Source organism: Cryptomeria japonica, chromosome 11 (genome assembly GCF_030272615.1).
Source record: "Cryptomeria japonica chromosome 11, Sugi_1.0, whole genome shotgun sequence".
Lineage (NCBI taxonomy): Eukaryota > Viridiplantae > Streptophyta > Pinopsida > Cupressales > Cupressaceae > Cryptomeria > Cryptomeria japonica.
Window position 1 is genome coordinate 615163745 of NC_081415.1, and position 27249 is coordinate 615190993.

At 37.3% G+C, this 27249-nt stretch overlaps 1 protein-coding gene across 1 annotated transcript in view; it reads left to right on the forward strand.

Annotated features, from left to right (window-relative positions):
• LOC131043463 (serine/threonine-protein kinase ATG1c) overlaps nt 1-27249 on the forward strand; it is a 202960-nt gene that overhangs the window by 46834 nt on the left and 128877 nt on the right. The window contains exons 5-7 of the mRNA XM_057976664.2: nt 19808-19901; nt 19999-20079; nt 20208-20319. Coding sequence (XP_057832647.2) covers nt 19808-19901; nt 19999-20079; nt 20208-20319 — 287 coding nt within the window. The remainder of the gene's footprint in view (nt 1-19807; nt 19902-19998; nt 20080-20207; nt 20320-27249) is intronic.

Consider the following 27249-nt stretch of genomic DNA (forward strand, 5'->3'; position numbering starts at 1 on the left):
TGAGCGAACTTTATTTTGAAGTCTTCTTGTTGATGATTTAAGGTGGAAAATGCTTTGTTGAAATGAACATGTCATATGTACTTAATCACCTTTTGGTTTATTTTGCAGATGGAGAAAACCAGGCCAGGGCAAGGACGACCTCTTCTAGTCCAGCATCATCAAGGACGACCACTTCTAGTCCAATATCATCAAGGACGACCACTTCCAGTCCAGCATCATCAAGGACGACTAATTCCAGTCCATCATCGTCAAGGACGTTCCACAAGCAAAAGGGAAAACTCAAGGTGTTCAAGGAATTGCCAGCTACCTCCAGAACTTTCACTTTGGCACTCTAAGGAACCACAAGCTTACAATGAAAGGCGTTGCCAGCATTTCAAGGAAAGGTACACCACCCATCCATCACGTCAAAGACAAAGGAGAATCAAATAAGGTCAGCGCAAGGGTCCGTTGAAGAAGCAGATAGTCTCAGAAGAGTTAATCAAAGTTAGCTTCTCAGCCTCATCAAATTGAACATCAACCAAGTTACAAGTGTCAGACAAGGTGGCATCCCAATCATCATTCCTCCAGTCGGATTGGTCCACCTCAGCGTGTCCAAATTCAATGTACCTGACTCATTGGGGACGACACAAATTTCGAGGCACCTACCCCTGCTTCCTATTGGTCCTCACTCCTGGAATGTAATTTTCTAATTGGCTAAGGAAGTTTGTTGTAACAAACCCTAATTAGGGTTTCTATCTTGTAATCCTAGCCATTGATTCTAAATCAATCAGAGCCGTCTATTTGTAAAGGGCTCCCTATATAAAGCCCTAGCTCCTCATTTGTAAAGGTTAATAAGGGGTTAATAGTTAATAGTTGGTTAATAGAGAATAGATAGTAGTGAATAGTTAGAGAGTAGGAAATAGTTAGAGTAGAATAGAAAGAGAAGGCAAAGATTGTTGCCAAGATGTTGTTGTAAAGGACTTGTAAACTTCATTGAAGAAATGGTGAATTCTATGGGTCGATTCAACAATTTGCATGGTCTCTATACTTCTCAAATTTGATTTCATGTTATTAGATGAGTGGAAGAAATATGTATGATCGATGGTGAAATTTGTATATCCATACTACTAGCGATTTGTTGATTGCAAACTTGCCTTGTGTAGTCAACTGGAATCATTCAGCTTAAGCTTAACTTCAATTATCGCTTCTTCATTGATATGCATCAACCTGACGGTATCTATGCTTGTAGCGGTGACTTGAACATCATAAAGCCATCCTTAGAAGATCGCACTAACCTTGTGGAGATGATCCTAGCATGTCAAAGCAAGAATTAGTTAGAGTTTCATCAAAGGTCATCCATTGCTCTTACATTCTTAGTGTTAGAAATAGATCCCATTTCAACCCTTATCCTTTTTTTCCTTTTTTTTAAAAATCAAGGGCCGGTGAAATTCTGCATTCCAGTAATATCCAAAGCAAATCAGACGTTTAGGTCGTTGAAAGTAAGTCCCCTTTTGATTCTAGCAAAATCACATCGTACCGCAAAGAGCTTATCCATACGTAGAGAACCTACATATCAGAACCTTGGAGTTACTCCAACTGATCCTTCGGCGAGATCTTCAGCAGTCGGAAAACTTTGTTCAAGAGAGGATAAGATGCTTTTAGGTATTTTATTCTGTGTTTGGTCGTGTACAAAAGACACATCAACAAGTCTCTAAAGAACCATATTGTTTGAGCTGGGCAAGCTTCTTGAAATACATCTTTGGATCCTTCTTGTCAAACCATTTGATGATTTTAGTGGAAACTCATCATAGGTGGTAATAAGATTGTGACCCAGTGCCACCAAACCATGGTACCACCACTCATGCGCTATGCCATCTAGGTGTAAAGAAGCGAACTTAATAGCATCCTCGTCTGGAATAGGCCTCAAAGAAAGAAAGTTGTCCAACTTGTGTACCTAAGCTCTCACAGTGCATTTATTGTTGCCATCAAATTGTGCCAAGGTTACCTTGTTCACAGCATGTTGAAAATCTCTGTGTTCTATCCTAATTGTGGCACTTGCTCTCAACCCCTTCTGGTTCATAAATTGCTCTAATGACAACATCTCCTTGATTTTTGGGGGTAATGTCATATACTCTACTTGATGGAGTCTAACCTCCTCAACCATAGTAATCTGTGGCTCTTGCCTTTGAGCTTGTGTCTCCTCCTTATGAGCAAAGGTAGGCTGTAGCTGTCTAAGCATTGAACTTGTAGAGGTTCCTCTGTTCTTTGTAGTGTGCTGATCGACACTCTTGCTGGACTCAATCCTCTCACTAGTGTGCATAGTGTGTTGAGATACACTCTGCTGCTTCAACTGTCCCATTAACTAGAACACCATGTCCATCATGGTGTTAAATTTCCTTTCTGCTTTGGAGTTACGACTAAGTGATCCTACTCGTCCCTTTGCCTTTTTCAGTCATCTAACTTGTAACACTATCACTGTCACTCGAATTTCTGTGAAAACCCAAATCTCTGAGATGGTCTCACCTTCTTGAACCTATGGTGGCTGCCACTATTTTGTTCTTCTGTGGTAATGCTAAAACTCTTCACTCATGAACTCCCCCCTACACAGGATGGTAGGAAAACTCTGCTCTAATACCACTGAAATATCCCTCCCCTTTTTGGATATTTAATTTTCTGATATTTAATTTTTTTTTGGTTTTTTCTAATTTCGGATTTTTTTTGTGTTTTTGCAAATATTGAAGAATTTAATGAAATAATTCTAAAATACTGAAACAACAAACTTTAACCTTTTTGAATAAACAACTCTAAAAGAGACCTTTATTTGCATTATTAAGAATATATATATATATATATATACCCCATGCATCGCCTCTCAGCCAAGCAAAGCAAATGAGCATAGTAGCAGCAGTGTTTGATATTAGTGTTCAATCAGCAAATATCAGAACTACAGCCAATATGGAAATCAGAAAATAATTAGCTCTCCAATGTCTAGGTTCATAGGTAACCCCAGCACAAGATCGCCCAATCCAAGGAGACAAATGGACGTAATATGGCTGTTGATGAACCCCAGTGTGGACCAAGTCTGAAAGTTAATAAATATGCACCTTCTGTCACAGTCCTGAAAGGAAACCTCAATAAATCTGCCCTAGTTTATATCTCAAACCCCAAACGCTGCCCCTGGAATCTGTATGGCCTGCCACCAAACTGGTACGGCTGGATATTGGAATAATATGGCCAGCTTTTGCAATCTCAAACAATCAATCTTAAACCCGCTCTTGAATGATTCCTGAATGCCCTCACAACTTTATAAATCAGAACTCAATGATGCAGAAGTATAATCTCTGAGTGAGATTATCAACTATGTACCCTTGGATGGTCTCTCACACCTACAAGCACTATTCCCTCTAAGAGTTTTCATACTCAGAAAGCTTCGGAAGCTACAACAAACGCTTGCTCTCAATCTTCATCAATTTTTTCAATGTAATGAATAGTGAATGAATGAAATGAGAACCTCAATTGTGCCTTATATGTTTCTCCTCAAACCCACACCTGAAGGAAATTAAATGCATTTAAATAACATTTCATTTAATTAGTTTAATTAATATTATTGAAGTTGAAACTTTAATAAATTAATTATTAATCATTAACTCCAATTAATGCCAATAATGAGACATTTAATCAATTCTGCCAACTACCCATTAATAGCTGAGGTACCCTCGAACCGTTCAATAAAATGCTCAAGAGACTTACTAAAAATAGTATGTTCAAATGGAGCCTAAAAGACCTCTGGAAGGTGAATCACTAAACAACTGAATCTTTGAGATGGTGAGTATTGGAGAAAACAACCTAAGGGTCCACTCAAAAGCCTCAAATCATCCACAAAGTGCGCCGTAATCGTAAACACTCCATTAGCCTACGGGGACCAATGTCATAGGCTAATCCATGAACTCCCGATGCTGGCTAGAGTGGAGACATTATACATAACATTTGGATTTCCAAGATGCAAAGACTATCAACACTAGACTTGATTTGCCAAACAAACTCACATAGGAGTAACCATAGATCTAAGAATCCTCCAAGGAGCGATGCAAGGCTATAACTGTCTTCATCCAAAACAGCCTGAATATAGTCTTATCACAAATCTACACACCATAGATTCTGGTTAACATTTAAAACCTGCAAAACCATCTCCATAAATCAGAAGTCCATTTAAACATCTAGACATTCACATTAAACATGTCATCTGAACAATGGAATAAGCACATATTTACAAGCCAACAGCTGAAAACAAGAGAAATTGCAACTCAACAGGGAAATCAAGTTGTCCAAGAGCTTAAAAAATATGAAACATATCAGCTCCACTACTCACAAAGAGGTCAATGGCTTATCTTCATGTGCTTTCATGTAACCATAGGCTAAAACCATGAGCCCGACATAAGCACTCCAATCCATAGACCAAATATCCGATGTTTTTCCATGTGACCAAGATCTCAAAAGCACACATCTAGCATGAACACCTTCTCGCTGCACATGACCACAAGATAAAGGAACAAAATCACCAAACAAGAGACTACACACATATTGTTAAAGAAGAGCTCCAAGTTACCTGTTGATGTGTTTTTTATGCACATGCGAACACAGAATAAAATACCAAGGTATCTTATCCTCTCTTGAACAAAGTCTCTCATATGCTATGCTTCGCGATCAAATGAGACAACTCCAAGGTTACGAAATGTCAGGGCTTTACTTGTGGATAAGTTCAGTGATTTGATGTGATAATGCTGGAATCACAAGGGGACTTACGTTGTACATGAATGCTCAATCTTATCATGGATCAGGATAAGTATGCCGATAACTTAGGATTTGGCACTGAAGCTCCGGACTTGATTCTTTCTAAAAAATAGGCAAAAGGAATAGGGTTCAGGAAATCTATTCTAAGCCTAGGAATGTAGGAAATGATGAATGGATCTAGTGGAATCAAACTAGGCAAGGTCTCACAATTAGGTATTGACACAAGCTTAGTGCAATCGTCTAAGGTATACTTAAAGATTTTTCAGGCTATCACCATCAAACGTAGACACCATCCAAGTTTATGCTTGTGAACGGACGCGTAATAGTTGAAGTTATGCTTACTCAAATTCCAGTTGACCACACAAGGTGCATTTACCAGCGGCAAGAGGCTAGTGGTATGGATTAAGGATTCCACATAATGAATTCAACAAATCTTCCACTCAATCTAACATACATGAAAATAAATTCTAATCTAAATTCTAATCTAACTTGGAGGAATTGAGAACAATGAATGCAAATACAACACTTGAAGAGCAAAATCACCAACAATTAAACAATGATTAGGATTCAAATAGCTGTAGCATATAACAACAATTCTACAAAAACTCTCTTACAAATGAGAGACAAGGAGGCATATATAGAGTCTCTTATAAATTGGATGGCCAAGATTGATCCAAGATCAATGGTCGAGATTACAAGATAAAACCCTAATTAGGGTTTGTACAAACACCATTACATTGGCCAATAAGAAACGAGGGTAGGTAAGATAAATAATATTTGATGTAGCGCCATGTGTCACCTATTCCCTCCTTGAATGAATGTTGACTTGGTACCCTTTGATTGAACAAATGGTGACTAGGATGCCACCTTAGCGTGCCTTGCACACTTAATCAATTTGCCTTGTACATTCTTCATCTTCACAATGTTTGGAATCCTTTATGATACTTTGCATTCCATCCTTATGTTAAGGAATTCCGTGAACTGTTCCCTCCTTATGTTTGGAAAATTTCCCAATCTTGGAATCCTGAAATATTTCCTTCCTTGGCACTCTTTGATGTTGGAATTCCTTGATGTAGTTCTGGATTTCTTGGTGTAAAATCCTTTGTGTTCATTTCTTGAACTTGCTTTCTTTCATTTGTTCACCATCAAAGTGAAGTCTTCTTCATGATTGATCTAGTCCTCATCTTCGCCCTCTGGAATCTCTATCCGGAAATCCCCATCCAATCTTTGAAGTATTGATCTTCCTCGCCCACACTGCGTGCATCCTCCTTCACCTCAAGCTTTGATCATCGTGCTTCCTTTCCTCGTAACATTCTTGCAAAACAAACAAGCATTGAATCAAACACCCATTGATAAACTTGATTTCAACCTTGGTGGGAAATCCATCCGCATATGGACTGATCATTCCTCAAAACCATCCGCATTATCCTTGTCCATTCTTCACTTGGTAGAAATTTGATGCCTATCTGGACAACTTCCTTCCTTTGTAATTCCGCCCTGCAGTGGAAATCCGACCCTCATCCGGACTCATTGTCCTTGAAAATCTTGTGTTGACTGGATCACCATTCCATGGAGTGGAAATCCGGACACCATCAGGACTTTGTTCCTAACATTTGTCCCAACATGTGATAGGTAATTGTAACACCAACTTTGGAAAATATGAAGGTCCGGATTGAAATCTGGAAGATTTTCCTTAAGAAAAACCGATTTTCAGACCTAGGATAAGTCTGATCATAATTGCTAAGTCTGAAGACACCCATGTAAACTCAGAAAATCAAGTATTTGGAGCCCAAAAATGAATGTTCAGGTCTGAAAATATCACTTGGAGGTCTGAAAACACTCAGAAAGTGACTGATTTTTGATATCAAAGTTGTAATAAAGTCTGATTTTTTGAGGACTGAGTTTGAATATGCCCTCCAATGTCTGAAAATACTCAGAAAATGGTGTATTGAAGTTTGATTTTCTGATTCTTAAGTTTGTATACACCCTCTGAAAGTCTGAAAATGGCTCCAAAAAGTCTGAAGACACTCTGAAAATGATGAATATCAATGGCTGGAAGTGGTCACAGCCATGTCACATGCTTGCATTTGAATTATTTTGACCTTCAAAACTCAGAAATGGTCACATCTGGGCACAACACTGTGGCTGGAAATGAAGTTTCAGTCTGAAAACAACCTGGTAACCTGGTATACTCAGAAAAACGTCAAAAATGGTGCCCGGAAGTATACCACAATTCTGAAAATGCTTGGAAAAGGGTGTAGAAAAGTCTGATTTTTAGTTCTTAAAGTACGAAGACACCCTTCCAAGTCCAACAATGGCTGCTCAATGTCTGAAGACAACCTACAACTTTAATAAATCAGTCATTTAAACTTGTCGCAGTCATAGGAAACACCTGTATTTGATGAATTTCACCTTCCCAAAGTGAAGTTTGTCAAATCTGGACACAAACAAAGGGCTGGTAAAAAAATATCTAAGTCTGAAGACAAATCTGAAAATGGAGTTTCAGACTTAGATCAGCAATGAAAGCTCCACCAAATGCCCAAAAAACTCATAAGAAATGACGCCCGAGTAAAATTTTCCAAGTTGGCAAGTGGCTGGAAATGAAAATCAGTCTGAAGACAACTTGCAACTATGGAGTTTCAGACTGTAACAACAATGGCAGCCCTTGAAAATACACTGAAAACTCCTCCAAACAACCCTTAACCAAAATCGCCTTAGTGTGGATGAGCTGGGCAATGAAGAATAATTTTGAAAATGTGTTCCCAACCAACAATGGAGGTCAAATCACTCCTAGCAATGGCGCCTAGCAAGGTCTAAAAATAACGGCAGCCACCAAGCATGAAGAAAATCACCCCAAACAACAACACAAAGCACTCCCAAATAAAAATCGAAATTTTCCCAGCTATGACGACATTCCAAAATTCTGAAAATGTCTTCAATGGCAGCTCGAATCTGCAACAATGGAGGTTGGAACAACCAAGTTGGAAAAAATGGAGGAGGAAAGAATTCTCAACCCAACACTTCACTTCAGTTTTTTGCCAAAATTCGCCAATAAGGGAGAAAAATCACCTTTCATGGAGACACCTGGCAGATTTAATAATAAAATAATGTTGGAGACTCCTCTCATATACTTGCTTTTACCTTTCACTTTCACCACACAAGCAATGTGGGATAAAACACTTGCTTAAATACTTGCTTGGAGGAAAACTAACTTGCTTCTAGAAGGTTCAAAATATTAAATGATTATTGCAAGTTATTTAATTTTTCTTTTAAAATTTTAAATAATCATTAATCATTATTTAAAAGCAATTAAAAAATGGGGCTTACTTATTAAAATATTGCAATTTAAGTCCAAATTAAGCCTCTAGGGGAAAATCGACTTGGCTTGGGAATGAAAATTCCCTTGAAAAATCATTTAAGTGTCAAAATTTGCCTCATAAGGGAAAATCGACCCTAGCTTGGATAAAAATCCATGCATAATTTCATCAAAATGCACACAAAACTCCCCAGGGGAAAATCGATGGCAGTCTGGATTGAAAAATCCACACTCTAAACTCACTTAACTTGGACAAATACTCCCTGGTGGAATTTCAACCTCAGTCTGGATGAAAATCCAGACTCAAAACTCTTCAAAATATTCCCAGTGGAAAAACGATCTCTGTCTGGATGAAAATTTGGACAAAAATCCTTACAAAATGCTCTCAGGGGAAAATCAACATCTGTCTAGATGAAAATCTGGACAAAAATCCGAACTTAGCTATCACAAAAATCCTGGTGGAAAATTGATCTAGGCATGGAATTATCCTCAACGTTGTCCGCACTCGAGTCCGCACTCTCGGTGGAAAATCGATGGCAGTCTGGATAAATCCTGACACTTAGCCAATTTTTAGCACTCCCAGGGGAAATTCGATGGCAGCCTGGATAAACAATTGTGGAAAATCATAGCCAGTATGGATTTCAGGGGAAACCCATGTGTAGTGTGGATTTTGAGTGGGGGAAAAGGGTGGGTAATTTGGAATGTGAGGGGAAAAGCACCTCTAGCATGGAATTTGACCCTCTAACCCTTGGAATATGGATTTCCCTTAGGATTTTATCATTTTAACCACTCAAAATCACTTAGAAACTTTAAATTTAGATTGGACTTAGGCAAATTTACCAAAAAAATGAGCGAAATGATAGGAAATTATCGAGATAAAGTGTGAAATCAACTTGAATAATACCTTAGGAGCGAGAAAAAAACTCCAAAAGGTCTGAAAAACACCTTGGCACTTTAAAATCACGGACGCGCGTGTTTAAAAACACGTTAACGCTCAAGAAAGTCAACACTTAGACAAAACTTAAGATCATTAAAATATCAACTTTTTGCAACTTGATCCTATAACTTCAAAAACCCTAGACAACACTAGGCAAACACTAGGAAATCAGGCAAAACTTCTACTCTAAAAAGCGAAAATTGGGGGTCCCCATTTGCAATGGGGCGATGTGTGAAGATGTCACAACATTACCAAAACATAATCAACTCCATGAAGATCCACAATCATGAGCTTGCAATCTCATCATACATCACATTCACTATATCCATGGTTTTCAATCTCATAGATCTGCAAAACAAAGATAACTAATAGAATATTCATTGTAGCCCCATAACCTTTAATTCCTTTTAATAGATTCCCACAAGCTTGCTAGGCTAAGGAATAAAAAATAGAGGAATACCGAGAATGGGTTAACCTTCAAGTCTGATACCAAATGTTGAGAAATATATATGTTCAATACCAAAGTTTGAAAATTCAATCTCTATCCAAATAATCAATCAAAGTGTAATGTCCCCTAATTAGTTATGCTTTAATTTAACCTAAATTTGGCCAAATCTATAAATAGTTAATTGGGTTTTATAGGCGTACCTTTGTATACTGTTTCCTTGCAACAAAATTAGAGAACATATATGAAATAATACTTAAAACTGAAATATGCATTATATTAAATGATATCAAATCTGCTATATTAAAGACTTAGAATTATAATCGTTGGATATAATCAGATTTTTTATATTTCCTAGATGAGATCAGATTATTATGTAAAGTCAGTTTGTAAGTCAGTTAGTAATCAATTCCTTTAGTCCATTAGTTGGATAGGGTGACCAAGAAACCATCCCTCCTAGGCCCAAGGGTAGAATACCATATCCCCCTTGGCTTCATGTGGCAGGTGTTAGGCATCCATCATGGTGTGGTGTACCCAGTGAGGTGTTCTATCGCCGTTCCCCCTCATCTCAACCAAAGTTCCCAGACACAAACTTGGCTCGGACTCGGCAAGGCGGACTCGACTCGTGACTCGGCTATGACTCGGCAAAATAAAAAACCCTTGAAATTTAAGAGATTTTTAACGATTTAAAACTCGTTTCATGCACCCATTATTGAATAAAGCTTAAAGACACTATAACATCATCAAATAGAAGCTAATTTGATCACATACATAAACATACATCCATCACATGCGTAGAAATGTAAATTGTAGCTGAAGGAAATAGAAAACAGAGATATGTAGAGTTATAAATGTTGTCAAATGTATATAAAATCCATGACATCAAATGTTCCCAAACATATATGTAACTGTAAACAAAAACAAGTCTATGGCTCAGGCTCTAGCTCATTCTCAGCCTCAGCCGCAGAGTAGTCTGTCTGCCTCCTACAAAGGCGTCCAAGGTAGGTCCTGGATGATTGAGTAGCCATAGTCTCCGTTTGTGAGGTGCCACAATGATCAACATCGGTTGTGCCTGTTGCGAATCATGCTAGATCATGCTCTATCCTCCTCCTCTGCCATAGCCACAACCTTAGCCTCTCTATTAGCTTGGTCAATCCACTCATGGTCCTCAGTGAAGACGGGATCGATAGACTCAGTGATCCACTCAGACTCTGGATCGATCTCCGCTAGAGTGATCAAAGAGGAGTCAGTGTCCAAAATCTGTCTGGTCCTAAGACGAAGGTTGTAATGAACAAAAACAAGATCATTCAACCTTTGCACAGACAATTTACTACGCCTCTTCGAGTGGATGTGCTCGAATATGGACCAATTGTGCTCACATCTAGAAGCGCTGCATGGCTGACAATTTTTTGAAGGTTTGGGGTTGAGGGCCCAAACATTTGCCACCATCTATCGGAAATAATGAAAAGAAAAAAAAATCAATCTCATTTCCAACTTTAAGGCTAGATTATAAAATCAAAAATTAAAATGCATAAGCCATAAACTTAAGAATGTTAAGTTTACATATATTTCTACCTGGCTGCAATTGTATTTGAGCCTCTATGCACATGCTGCTTGCGAAGATTGCCCCTTCTTGATTATTATATTTATCCAGCTGGAGAGTTGTACTTGAGGCTGTGCCATTAGTACACAACTTCTGTACCACTATATACAGGCCACTAAGAACCTTCTCATCCCCCTTGAAGTCATCGTGGAATCGAAATGCCGGATTGAGGTAATAGGTTGCTGCATGGATGGGCCTGTGAAGTTGGTTCTGCCATTTCCTGTCAATAATCTCCCAAATGGGGGCATACTTATCCTCATCTCTTGCATATATGGATCTAATGGCCTCCTTGGCCCTATACATACCCTCATATATATAGCCCATAGAGGGCTTCTCACCATCAACAACTCGTAGGAGAACTACGAGAGGCTCAATGTCCTACACATAATGTTAAACAAAAACAATTAAGTCACAAATTAAATAAAAAAAGCAAATTTGCAAAGTTAAATTGTTAATAAATTAAAAGTAAATTACTAAATAGTAGATACTAAATGTTAAATTGTAATAAATTTACCTGCACGATTTCTCCACAAGGGGTCCAAAAACCTGGCTCATCAAAAATGCAATTTACCACATCTATCCCTGCAATGGTCATAGCATAGGATGAGGAAGTCCACTCCTCACCAACAAACATACGCCCCAAAGCCGCCTTTGATTTCATCAAGGATTTCAGTGTGAGGAAGTTTGAGGCAAACCTCGTGATACTAGGACGAGCCAACTCCTTTTGCCCCGTGTATTGCCTCATAATGCTAAGGACCAATGCATAATTGTAGATAAACTTGCTGATATTTTTGGCCCTTTCAACTATTGATTTCACCCATTCAAGCTTACCAATATCCTCCAACATGAGGTCAAGGCAATGGGCCACACATGGAGACCAAAAAATTTTCGGGTGCCTCTCCATCAAAAGTTTACTTGCAGCAATTTTAAATTAATTAGAAATTTTGATTTGCCAAGAAAACTTTAAATAATCATAGATGCCTCTCCATCAAGACTTGAAAAGTTCAAAGTTTACCTGCAAGTCTGCAACAACATAACTTGCTGCATTATCTGTCACCACCTGCACCACATTTTCTTCCCCCACCTCTTGTATGACTTCCTCAATAGTGTCACATAAGTATGTGGCATTTTTCACATGTGAGGAAGCATCAATAGACTTCAAGAACATGGTGGATCCTGAAAATAGAGCAAAATAATTATCAATTATCATGTATCAATCAAGTTTCAACAAATCAAAATCTAATTTATTCAATGCATTTAGGGAAGTGGAAATTAGAATGATCAATCACCTCTGCAGGAAACAAGAAAATTTAGGAATGTTCTATTCCTCCTATCCGTCCAACCATTTGTCATGATGGTGCAACCCTTTTGGCTCCAAGACTGTCGGTGGTCCTCTGGCTCAACTTTCATATCCTCAACCATTTCTAACAAGAGGGAGCCACTTAACTCAGAATCAGTAGGGGCTTTAAACCCCGCACCACAAATGGTTTGGCATCTACCATGCCTTGCCAATAAGGAGAAACTGTAAATTTACTTTTAAACTTAAAGCAATCAAATCAAAAAGAATTACCTTGCTGCAATAAATGGAATGTTGCAAAAGTACCAAAACTGTCAAATTTGTTTTGTTGCAGCATCATGAACCTCCTTGTTCCAACCCATGCTCTCAAGCGAGGGTTGTGCCCCAAGAGTACTGCGTGGCACAAAATAACTATCCAACCTGGATTTCCGGACTCTAGGGCCAAAGGTAATAGTTCCACTAGGAGGAGTAGAAGTAGAAGCACTAGCACTAAGACGAAAGGGAGGCATGGAAGAACCCTCTCCAACACAGCCATCGGATGTGGATACAAATGCGGATGCGGGTGCATGGGAGCCAATAGCACCTAACTCTTCCAATTGCCTCTTCTTAGTTAACTTTTCTTGTTCATGTGTTTCTAATTGGAGTCTGGACATAACAGAAACGTTTTGCCTCAGCAGTTTGTAATTTACATACCTCAATATCATGGCTAGGTATGCTAACAATATGTTAGTTAAATCTATTGATGCCACCAAAATTAATTTCTTTACAAAAAAAAACATTTTGTTTGATTTTTTTGTTTGCTAGGAAACTCTTCAGTATATTTCCAAGCCTCATCCTTTTTAGGCATTGTGAAAAATGAATGGTTTTAAAACATGAAGGCTGCTGCAATAAGAAAATTTTATAAATTTCTAAACTAATAGAAAAAATCAGCAAACCCTACTTTTTTAAAGAAAAAATTGTAAATACATGTTCACAATTTTTTTGTAAAAAAATGTAGGGTTTGCACTTTGCTATTATTCTATTTCTCTCATTGAAGTTAAACTAAAAAAATAAAAAACATTCAAGATTTGGAAAGTTAACTGTAAACTAAAAAAATTTAATAAACAAATGAAAAAAATCCATTAACATACCCAAAAAAACCAACAAAATCTACAAAGTTTAACACTTACCTCTTTCAAATGAGTTGAGAAGTCTTTCTATGGACTCCTTGATTCTCTCAATGCAAGCCTATGGCCTCCCCAATGTGATTTGTGGTCTCCTTGATGCTCTTCTTCCCTGCTGGTTGCAAACCTATGGCCTCTTCTTTTCCTTCCTCTCCTCTCACTTTTCCTCTCTTCTTCTCACAACTAGCAATTAGAAGACCTTTTAGGGTTAAATGAAAAAGAAATTAAAAAAAAACATGCCGAAAAACACTTAATTTTTTTTTTTTTTGCAAGTCAAAATTTTTACATGCCGCGGCGCGAGTCTTGGAGCTCGGACTCGGAAAAACTCGCCTGACTCGCGAGTCAGTCGAGTTATGGGCAAAACTTGGCGAGTTTTCTCGTCGAGTCCGAGTCCCGAGTCGGCAAAACTTGCCGAGCTTGGCTCGACTCGCGAGTCAGGCGAGTTATGGAAAAACTTGTCGAGTTTTCTCGCCAAGTCCAAGTCTCGACTTGGCAAAACTCGCCGAGCTTGGCACGACTCGCCAACTTGGCAAACTCGCCTGACTAGCGGTGAGTTTGGGAACTTTGATCTCAACCATCGTCTCTCTTAAGCCCAAGAGCAGATGGTTCACCCCTCTTGGCTCCATATGGCAGGTGTTAGGCATCCATCATGGAGTGGCGTACTTAAGAGAGAGTCCCTCATTTACAATGCATCATTTGTGATATTCCAAATAAGTTATAGTTATCTAATTCATCTTATTAGGATAATCAATTATAGCTGTCATAATTATCTTATCACGTTAGTTCCTTGTATTGGATTATCATGATTTTCTGTCAGTATTACTTGAATCAGTATTAATTATTTATTACTATTATTTCATTACAATCAATTTATTATTCCTTATATTTACAGCATTACATTAATTTGTGCAAACCCAAATCTAGGAGTATTATGTATCCTTAGATCTATACACAAGCATATATTTATATGTTATGTTTAATAGTGCTGTGATTTAATACTGTTTGACAGAGATATACATATCTAAGATTAATTGTGATTAGTTTAATTAAGAATATTCACTTAATTTATTTTCATTGGTGCACAAATTTGATCTTAATATATAATGTTGGCCATCATATTAAATTTTAAATCAAAAAGTTCAGGGAATTCTTACCTGTCACTGCTGTATTTGTTTCCTTTCTGCCTTGCTTGCTCACCCGTTCCTTACTTTCCTTCTTCCATCCCCCAAAGGGCACGATGATTCATTGGGTGGCGATTTCTTTCTATGAAGGGTCGCTACCTTTTTACCCCACGGGACCCACCATGTGCTGATGTGGGAGTAACACCGTTTAAGGGAGTCTATCATATCTTTAAGAAAATTTGCCAATATTAAATACTTAAATAATGGCATCAGTCAGCATTGCTAATGGATAAAATATAATATATATATTTTGTTAATACACCATTTTAATATTATATATTATTGTTAATATAAGAACATTACTCAATGCATAAAAATGTAAATTAATATACATTGTAAATATAGATTCAATGTGTAAATTGATAACAAGATATCATTTTTAATAACAATGTAATAATTTTAATATGATTTACATATTACAGGGCAAAAATATATTAATTATTTCTATTATAAATACGTGGACATGACAGTCCTCCCTTCTTGTGATTGCTTGCCCTTAAGCAATTTCAAATTTGGATGGTCAAATATCTCGGGTCCTTCCCAAGTTGCATCCTCCATTGGTAGTCCTTTCAGGTATTCCTCAATAGTTTTATTTCTTAACCTCTTTTCTCGTACATTGAGGATGGTTTCTGGTTCCAAGATCAACTTCCCTTCATCATCCAAGGGTGGCAATTCGGAGCATGGGATGGTGTGCTGCCCTAACACCTTCTTGAGGCGGGATACATGAAATACATTGTGGATTCTGCTATTGGGAGGGAGTTCCAATTCATAAGCCACTTCTCCTATCTTCCTCAATACCTTGTATGGCCCATAAAATCGGGGTTTAAGTTTTACAGCCCAACTGACCTTGATGGATGATTGCTTATATGGTTGTAATCTCAAAAAGACCATATCTCCAATCTCAAATGTGTGCTCAGTCCTTTTCTTGTCAGCATATACCTTCTGCTGATTTTGGGCTTGATGAAGACTGTCCTTGAGTCAGTTCATGATGTCCACGTTCTGCTGTATGGAGTCCTTGGCTCTCAAAGCACGACTCTCTATCCCAACCAAATCTCCAAAGGATGTGGCCTCATATCCATATAGTGCTTGAAAGGGGCTCATCCCTATAGACATGTGGTGGGTAGTATTGTAGCAATACTCTCCCAAGTGTAACCATTTAACCCAACCATTCTGCTGCCCTGTGACATATTTCCTCAAATACCCCTACAACCATTTGTTCACGATCCCAGTCTGCCCGTCTGTTTGGGGATGATAACTAGTACTTGGGGTTAATTGTGTCCCTGCTAATTTGAACAATTGTTGCCAAAAATTGCTAAGGAAGTGGTTGTCCCGATCACTAACAATATCTCGAGGTAGACCATGTAGCCTAAGCACTAAAGAATATCTCAGCCACCTGAGGAGCCCTAAAATCTATTGATATGGCCATAAAGTGTGCATATTTAGTGAGACAGTCTTCCACCACGTAAACCCAATCCTTGCCCTACATCTTGGGCAACCCGGTGATAAAATCCATAGAGATGGTCTTCCATTTTTGGTCTAGCATGCGCAAAGGTTGGAGTATCCCTGTTGGGAAAGTGTGCTCTTCTTTGTTCCTCTGACACACAAGACACTCATTGGTGTGCTTTAGCACATCTCCCTTAAGTCCTTTCCATGTGAATTTTTCCTTGATCTGCTTGTAAGTTTTAAAGTACACTTGATGCCTAGATAATGGATTGTCATGATAGGTTTTCAAAATTTCTTGCTTTAGTCGAGATCTTGGGGTGATGTAAATTCTTCCCTTGTAGAGGATGAGGTCCTCAACAATTTTGTATTTATCATCTTGGATTTTACCATCTATCAAATCACTTGAGAATTGATCCTTGGCATATTCAGTGATCAGAGATATTTTCCATTCTATGGATATTGCTGACATGGAACCAAGATGTGGTCTTCATGATAATGCATCAACTACTACATTGTTCTTACCCTTCATGTACTCAATGTCGAAATCATATGCCTATAATTTGCTCACCCAATTTTGTTGCTTGTCATTCAAATCCTTCTGACTTAAGATGAATCTAAAGCTATTGTGATCTGTCTTTACAATGAACCTCCCACAGATTAGATATTGCCTAAATTTTTCCAAAGCATGCATTATAGCTAACATTTCCTTGTCATACATTGAATATGTCCTTTCTATATCTTTGAGTTTCCTGCTTTCAAAAGCTATGGGATGTCTATTATGCATCAATACTTCTCCGATGCCTTCTCCTGAAGTGTCACAATATAGTTCAAAGGGTGAGTTAATAACTTAATTAAGGAATTGCCAATATAGGGCACAGACTCATCACTTCTTTCAATCTATTGAAAGCTGCTTGTGCCTTTTCACTGCAAGAGAAAGCTCCCTTTTTGGTTAAATTGGTGAGTGGTGAGGTCAGTTTTGAGAAACCCTTCACAAACCTCCTGTAATAACTGCACAGTCCCAAGAATCCCCTGAGCTGAGTTAGGGTTTTGGGTTTTGGCCAACTTCGGATAGCTTCAATCTTCTTTTCATCAACTTTTACCCCTTGAGCACTAATCTTATGGCCTAAGTACAAAATTTCCTCCATGCCAAATTTGCACTTTGGTTGCTTTGCAAATAAGAAATGTTGCTCTAGTATGCTTAGTACCTCATCTATATGCTTCAAGTGTTCTTCCCAAGTCTTGCTGTAGATCAATATTTCATCGAAGAATACCAACAAGAATTTCCTCAGCTGTCCTCTGAAAATGTGATTCATGCAAGATTGGAAGTAGCACAACAAACTCAAAATGCCCACTAGAAAGCTGTTTTTGGTATGTCCTCTATTAGCCTGATCTGATGGTAATCTGATCTTAGATCAATTTTTGAGAAGTAGACTGCCCCGTGGAGTTCATCAATAAGTTCATCCACTCAAGGAATGTGATATCTATTCTTAATTGTCTTTTTGTTTAATGCTCCGTTGTTGATACACATCCTCATAGTGCCATCCTTCTTTTTTGAGAGCACAACTGATGATGCAAAGGGGCTGGAGCTGGGTTGAATGTGCCTGATTCTTAACAAATATTTTACTGTTTTCTCAATTTCTTCCTTATATTTACGGGGATGATGGTAAGGTATGGTAAGAACGGGCTTTGTTCCTTCTTCTAGTTCAATGGAATTCTCAAAGCCCTTTTTTGAAGGAAGTCAGGGTGGGATATCACTGAAAACTTTTTTATGCTTCCTTAATAATGGCTCTATGTCAATGTGGGCTGCCTTCCCCTTGGGAGTTGTTTATCCAAAATCAGACACTGAGCTACCCATTCAACTTGATAATGTCTAAGGGCTTTCTCCATTTTTTTGATGAAATTACTCTAGGTGATCCGTTAGATATTCCATGTAAAGTAACCTTCTTTCCTTTATGTACAAAGCATATTTCTAGTTTTGGGTTGTCAAAAATAAAACGCCCCAAGGAATGTATCCATGGAGTTCCTAATATTACATCTGTGTCACCCATATCTACAATGTAAAATTTGTCTTCAACTGGATGCCTTCCCAAAGTAATCTTGAGTTGGGGAATCTTCTTCCTGCTAGAAATGGTGGCTCCGTCAGCCAATGCCACATTAAATCCCTTGAAATCTTCAGTTCCAAGACCCAATTTTGCAACTAAGTTTTGATCAATAAAATTATGAGCTGCCCCACTGTCAACTAAGGCTGTTACCTTTTGTCCTTTAATTGTTCCTCAGATCCTAAAAGGATAATGTTTGGATGCTTTTGAAATGCAAGCTTCCTTTTCATCATCATCATCCACCCTTGTCCTTTTGCATGGATTCACCTCTTCTCCTATTTCTTGGAGCATGGCCTCAATATTGTGGGCTTGACTTCTTTTTCCACACCTGTATCAAAGCATATATAAATAGAAACATTGGACTTACCCTCGCAAATCCTTTCTGAATCCAATAGGAAACATATCATCTTTCTGATATATAATCAAAAGAAACAGATTACAATATACAAAGAATTTCACTTGTGCTCAAACAACTTCTTCACCATGTCAAAACTGACAACATGCACCTTTGAAGAACTTGTCTTTAATGCAACATGCACTATCAAAGAATTGCTTGTCAATGGACTTTATGAGTTGCTTTCCTTGTGTTTAATCCAACAACATGCAAAAACCTGCTACAACATCATGTAACCATACATCTACTGTCATGCCTACCGAGGATCTTGTCACAATAATATGTAACCTCTAACCTTCATATTTGTTTTTTAAAATGCCATGAGCTTGCATTTATAGGCACAAAGCTATTAGGAAACCATCAAGTGGTTTGACAATACAATGGGTACAAAACTATTGACCATGGGCTCTTCATATTTCATAAATCTCCTCATGTGCTACATGTAACCTGGACTTCCCATGACTCTTAATGTTCCACAAGCGAATCCAAATGCACGTGTGTGACTCATTGTATACCCCAAGAGTCTCTTCACATTTCAAGGCATCACATGTGGTTTCCCTCATCACATGTAACCTTTTACCTTCCCATGCTTTGTCTAATTGCTTGTCTATGTTTGCATTTCCAATGTCTCTTACAACAATACATTCGTAGATGTCAACCTAACAACTGAGCGTGGCGATCCATACCATGAGGACCACAACTTATCAACACACAAGGTGTACAACACACCTTTCTAATAACATTATGCAAGTGTATAACACACTTTGTCCAACATGTCATGCAGACAGTGGTGATGGATTAGATGACGTGAGTAAATATATGTAATTTGTAATACAGATATACTTTGTCAAACTCTGAAGGCCTTTGGTTGGCCTTTAATGCAGTAGAATAGAAATCTTGTTTGTTTGGTTTAGAAAGGAGAAACACGAATGCTATTTATTCTGCTTGCAGCCCTTGTTGAAGAAGAAAATAGTATATAATTAATTCAACAAAAGAATCAGACAAATGACAAATTTTTTCTTTCAGACTTAAAGATTTTGACAGTTTTTTCCTTTCAGACTTAAAGATACTGACAATTTTTTTGTTTCCTTTTGTGTATGCTAAGCTTTTAAATCCAGAATTACAACTAATCCTTTTGGTGTCCATGCATTTTGTGCAGAACCTTACAACCACAAGGATTGGCAGAAACTCTTTGTGGTTCCCCTTTGTACATGGCTCCAGAGATCATGCAATTTCAAAAGTATAATGCAAAGGTGGTATAATCTTAAACTGGTTTGAATTTTTCAAGTATTTTTGATATCTACCATAACCTAATATGCCTTACATTCATATTTGTGTTTGCACATGCAGGCAGATCTATGGAGTGTGGGTGCTATTCTCTTTCAGCTCGTGACAGGGGTTCCACCATATTCTGGCAACAGTCAACTTCAGGTTTGAATAAGCATGTAAATAATTATATGCTTTTTGTTTAGATTGTATTGTTTGATATTTATATTATATCCATTCCATAGTGAGATCTATATTGGTCTATGACCATACATTTCCTGTATTCTTTCCAGCTACTACAAAACATTTTAAAATCAAATGAACTATACTTCCCATCTGATATTGTCGGAGGTCTCCATCCGGATTGCATTGAATTATGTCGCAGACTATTGAATAAAAATCCAGGTTTGTTTTCTTTGTCAAATCATATGCAATTTAAAAAATCATCTTTGTATGGTTAATCAAAAAACATGAGAATTATGTTTTGGGATTGAATTTTGTCCATTCTTTAGCATGTGGAATAAATAATGAGTTTTTTGAGCCTTGTTTTAATCTGATTTGTAAAGGACGGTTATATTGGGGCTCTCATCCATTTATTTTCTAAACAAATATATACGAAGTAAAACTAAAGGAGTTGAACTCTGTAATGTCCCCTACTAGGAGGCTGCCAATTCCTGCAACTTAATTATAGTTCTGATCTGATCTGATCGATGATCATGTTACTGGATTCTTTTGACTCCTTTCCTTTATATCTCTCAATGTGAGGGAGAGGTCACACCTCTTCATTATGGATGCCCTTTGGCAAGAGACACACCCTTTCACCATTATCACCCTTTGAAAGAGTGCAAGTCTTCATTACTTCTGCCCTTACAACCTTTCACAATCAGATCTGCACTTCTTATTTAAATCAGATTTGCATTTCTGATTCCCAAATTATCTCCTTCTCAAAATGAGGTTCTCTTCTCCCTTTTATATCCCATGTTTGAGGGAGTCACAACTTTTCCTTCCATGTCTTTTGACCATTCATTAACTTGATTAAATTTTAATTATATTTAATTATGTTATTTTATATTTTAATTTTAATTTTATTTTTATTCTTTTCTATTTTAATATTATTATTATTATTATTTATTATTAAATTCTATTCCAAAGTGGGGACATTATAGACCACCCCACTCAAGATTGCTTGTCCTCAAGCAATAACCATGGAATGTTCAAAATGATTCCCAATATGAAATGGCTTTCGAAACACTCAGAATAAACATGCTGCTACTGTTTTTTGTAAAAACCCTAGTTCTTGCCATAAATCATCATTTTATGTAAAACTACAAATGAAACAAGATGTGTACTTGATTGAGATCCTGGAATAGTTTAGGAAACCATTGAAATGCATATAAACCATAATATAAATCTTCTAAAAAGGATACTAAACATAAATTTTCTATACCTAGGATCAAGAGCATTAACTTAACCATAGTTATATCAAATTCCTTGTCGGAACTCTACCATAAGAGAGTGGGAGTAAGGAGGAACGATAAGGTGTCCAAGATATCCTCTATCCTAGGCCCAAGAGCAGAGTGAAAGCTAGAGCCCTCTTGGCCTCATGGGACCACCGGTCAAACCACCATGAGGTTGGTCTACCTAGTAAGGTATCCTATCACTGTTCTCCTTCATCATTTCCATCCTTATCCTTCTCTTGTGATTGAAATTCCCTCAATAATCAACCATGATGGAGTTTGAAAAGATAAAATAGGGTTTCTTGAACGTCCTTCCCCTCTAAGTCCAAGAGTGGTGGACTCTGGCTACACCCCCTTGGCCTCATGGGACCATTGGTCAACTACCTTGAAGTGGGTTACCTGGAGGAGGACCTCATCACCGTTCTCCCTTCTTGTACTTTCTTATATTACTACCATGGCAGTTTGCTCAACATATGCATCATAGGGTATTCTTCATACAAATGATAATATAAATTATATATACATTTCATAATTATGTAATTTTAAGACAAGTTTTCTCTCATTCTTGTCTCGCATCACTTCTTAAATGGTTTGCACAATATCATAGATATCACTTAATGCCAAGAACCTATAATTAGAAGCATGACACACATCTATGACCTCAAATACAATGTTCCTAAATAAATATGTCTATAGTAATCATAGACACTCATGGAGGAAACAAACACATCAGATATGAATCAAACATGGAGCATACACTTGAAAGCATGAAGCATACACTTGAAAGCACAAAGCATACACATGCATATCTGCAAACACGGAGCATACATGTAAATACACATATTGCTAGATTCTTTTTCCTTAACTAGAATGATTCATTGATTCATCTTTAGATTCTTTAAGCTGCAGGATGTCAGGATCATTGCTCTAATACCACTGTAATGTCCCCTACTAGGAGGCTGCCAATTCCTGTAACTTAATAATAGTTCTGATCTAATCTGATCGATGATCATGTCACTGGATTCTTTTGACTCCTTTCCTTTGTATCTCTCAATGTGAGGGAGTGGTCACACCTCTTCATTATGGATGCCCTTTGGCAAGAGAAACACCCTTTCACCATTAGCACCCTTTGAAAGTGTGCAACTCTTCATTACTTCTGCCCTTTGAAAGGGACACGACCTTTCACAATCAGAACTGCACTTATTTAAATCAGATTTGCACTTCTGATTCCCAAATTATCACCTTTTCAAAATAAGGTTCTCTTCTCCCTTTTATATCCCATGTTTGAGGGAGACACAACTTTTCCTTCCATGTGTTTTGACCATTCATTTAACTTGATTAAATTTTAATTATATTAAATTATATTATTTTATATTTTATTCTTTTCTATTTTAATATTATTATTTATTATCGAATTCTATTCCAAAGTGGGGACATTACAAACTCACACCAGTCAAAAATCTAAAAGTTTCTACACTAGAAGTACGAGAGTGACATTGTTTTGAACAAGCTAGCCAGTTATGGGCCTGTCCAACTGAAAAAAGTGAATTATGAAAAAGAACAGTTGATAAGTGTTGGACAATTATAGAAGGTTTTGAGACACCACAAATATAGTTTGGGTCATTTCTAGACCCATTTTTAAATTCTATACCACTTAAATAGCTCTACAATACTCTAATATAATTAAATAGGCTATAAAAATGTAAACTATCATAAAGGAAAGGTTAAATTTGTGAGAATAAGATAATTAAGTGTTATTATAAAAGGATATGTTGGGAAGACATTATGAAAAGCATAGCAGCAAAAATCGTTTGGAGAAAAAATTGGCAAACGAAAAGTTTAATATTTTTTTGAAAAAATTGGGAAACAATCAAGTTTAAAAATAAAAAAATTGTAGAAAAAGAGACCAAAACTACCTTTTTTTTCAAAATTTAAGGACATTTCCATAGCGTAGAGATATAGAGATCAAACAAAATAGAGAGTTTAACCCATGAATTGTAGAAAATAGATTTTTGTTGTTTATATTCATATCACTGATTACATTGTATTGCACAAAGCATACTTCATAGTGCACAAATAATAACTAGATGGTGATAGTTGACAAAATGTCAATTACGATATAGTTTGCAACTTTGTACAAAGTCAACCTATAACCTAAGTAATAGGTTCCAAAAAATCAAATGTAGCCAATGACTCTTTCTACTACAAATAGAGCTATGTTAGAGGGCTGCAAGTTCGGGCTGCAAGTTCGGATGATGAAGCTCTTGCATAAGGGTCTTTCCTAAGTCGTTCAATATCATGGGGATTGAAGTTGGGCTCCCTTAGGATCAGGAAATTCATTATCAGCACAATTCACTCAGATTTTGGATCAAATCTCATCAAGATCAATTGGCTTGTCATCCTCAATAGTACATATTTTTGTCCATGTAGAAATTAGTCTTGGCCTTACAAGTGAAAAACATAGTGAATACAATTTCAACTGGCTGCAAGTAGATTATAAGTCTAACCTTGAGCTATCTTTAGCTTCAAGTGGAAGTTGTGGTGAACAAACACCAAGTCAGTCATTTGTTGTTGTGTTTATTGGAATGTATGTTTTAAAAAACATTCTAAGTACACTCACAAGTGGATGAACTGCATAGCAGCTCAAACTTCATCTTGCCATCCATCTAAGATTTTTGGTTTTGTGACCAATAAAATCCCACCATTGCACTAAAAAATACATTATATGGAGATGATATAATGTAAGAATATCTTAAAATCTTAACAGAGTTAATGTACATGTCCACAAAATAGAGAGAATATCAAAAGTTTATAGAGTCTACTTGGTTGGAAGGTTTTTTTGCCTTCCATGGCAGCCTTAGATGAGAGAAAATCCCTTGCTTGCTTTTACATTGGCAACTTTGCCATAGCTGCCTGCAAATTTTTTGTGGTAGAAACATTTCTCCATGCATATGAACAAACCTTATGTAATCTTTGTTGATATTTGGCATTGATGAGAAGAGAACATGACACATGCATCTTCACAGAATCACAGAAAGTCATACCGTGCAGTGGTAGTATATGTCGGTTATCAGATTCAGAACATAAAAGATGAATAGCTTTAAGACTCCCCGCTCAAACAGAATTTATTGTTTATTCTGTATCTGCCCAAACAAGCTTTGAATTCGCTTCACTTACAGAAGATTCTTCGAAACCTGGAACCAGTAAAGTATATCATATGTTTGAATTATTTAGTATTATCCTTCTGTTCTTTGTGAATGACATTTTTTGTCTTTGTGCGATGATCATCTTGCAGACATGTATTTCTGGTTCATAATCGATAAAATGTTTGGGCATACAATAATAAGTTGTAATGGTCTGCAGATATAATGCTCTCTCTAATCCAAATTAGTGCTTGTTTTATATATGATTGAATGTTTGTAAAGATCAAAGGCTTTTGAATAGAATTTGACTAAGAATATTGGCTTTTGATATTCAAGGATAATACAATTGTTTAAAAGGCGGGTATTGGTTACCTTAACCGGCCAAAACAGTTGGCATCTGTTAGAACTAATTGATTTTCTTTTAAAAACATTGATTGAGGATGTTGTGGGTGTGTGCTTATGAAGAATTGAATACGTTTGTGGGTATCGGAAGGAGTACAGTTTGCTCATTAAGTTTAAAAAATATGGAGAAGTATTTCTATGATGTCTGGATGTGACTGAATCAAATACAGTGAATGAAAGAGTTCCATTGCTAAAGGAAAGGGGAGGTATTGAGTTGCTGGAGTGCTATGATGGGAGAGTCAAATAATAACAGTCCATATTTATGATTCATATTTCACGCTTCTCATCACAGGTATAATTTCTTTTACAGTCTGATATACTATTACTTCATTTTCAGATAAAGGTTCAAATTCAGTCTCTATGCTATCTCGGAACAGATTGAAGTATTGAGGAAGTATTGCAGGTCTTGGACAGAAAATTGTTTTGAATATTGACAATTTGCTGGATAATATTGTGCAGAGTTTTGTGTATCAGATGTGTAACATCATAACATTTTGTTGAAAAGTTGTAGGCATTCAGATTCTAAATGTTTTATATATCTATGCCTCTAGAATTTGGTGATTGTTAAAGTTGAAATCAGTGGCATTGTTTATTTATCCTTTAGATAAAGTTGATATTTGTAAACCTTGAGTTGGTGCTCAAAGGGTTTGGATTGAAAGTGTTGGTGCACTTTTTGATAGGGGTTTGAAGACTCCTTAGGATTGGTGCCCTTAAAGCATTGTAATTGGAGTAAAGATTGTGAGGCTGGATTAGGATAGTAGATCCTAGCGGCATTTCTCACCGTGGTTTTCCCACATTGGGTTTTGTTGTGACCATTTCACACATCGCCCCATTAGAATGGGGACCCCCTCTTTTTTGCTTTGTTTTGCCTGTTCTTCTCTCTGCTTTTAGGGTTTTGAGTGAGTGAGTGGTTTGTCTGGGCTAGGGCTAAGCCTTTAGGGGTTTCTTCTGATGTTAGTCAAGCAGAGTCCAGTCAAATTTTGAGAGTTATTAAGTGTCCTCCCGAGGGGTTAAGATTGTTGAAATAAGGTAAGTCTTCTAGGGGAGTTAAATAGGTCTTAGGTTAGGTCTAATCAGGGTTTTTGGGGGTAAAAATCCAAATTTTGTCTAAGTGTTAGCATTTTGAAGGTGAAATTGTGTGTTCTTGCCTAGGTAAATTTTGATCAAATTTTGGAGGAAAGATGATGCCTGAAACACAAAATTCGCTCCTGACTCTCTCTAAGGGTCCAGGGCGAAATTCATCCTAAGTGCAATTTCTTGTTTTTGATAGACTTGCTAATTGGTTCCTGGCCTTGAGAATGACCTAACTTTGCCTTGTGAAGTGATTGAAGACTTAAATTTTGGATGGATTAGCCAGAAAGGATAAGTTCGCTCCTGTCCCTTGCTGAGGGTCTAGGGCGAAAATGTTATTTAAGGCATATTTGTCACTGACTTTTCTATTTTGTTTTGTGCAGGCTCTCCAGGAGGGATGATTGGACGAGATTTGATGCTTTTGAAGACTTGAGGGCATGAAAAATGGTGAATTTTGAAGGTTAAGGGAAAAATCGCTCCTGTCCCTTGCTGAGGGCCCAGGGCGAAATTGTGATTTTCCCTCATCTTGCAGTGAAAGAGGACCAAGTGGTGAACATGAATAGAAAATAAATGACTCTCTCCACCCGCCCGAAGGAGTTTTAACTCGAAATGATGGAGGATCTTGTTGGAATCATCAAAATCGCTCCTGACCCTCTCTGAAGGACCAGGGCGATTTTCTTTATATGTATCATCTTGTGACCTTTTGGGACATAAAAACCAATTCATAGCATGAAACAAGATAACATCTTCCTTAGCCAAGGAATTTCGAGATGAAAAGTGAAACAATTTGATCATGAGGGCAAAAGGGCGCTCCTGACCCTCACTGAAGGTCCGGAGCTTGATTTTCAAATTTGCACTATTCTTGCAAGATCAAAGTGATTTTATGATTGGAAGAGATCAAGGAAAGCATGTTCTATCCATTGAATATAATTTGAGTGGTCAATTTTGGAGGAAACCAACCCAGAAAACAACAGCCGCTCCTGACCCTCTCTGAAGGTCCATGGCGTTTTTTCAAGATTCTCCTCTTTGTTTGAAATTTTTAGGCAAAACCTGACTTGGATAGGAGGGAGAGAAGATGTTCCGTACCTTAGATGCGATTGGGAGTCTAAAGAACAAGGAAATATACCAAGAAGCAAAAAGGGCGCTCCTGACCCTCACTGGAGGTCCAGAGCGATTTTCTTAAAAACACATTATTTTATCACTTGTTGGACATGAAGATATATTCATAGCGTGAAACAAAGAAAGTTCTTCCCTATCAAGGT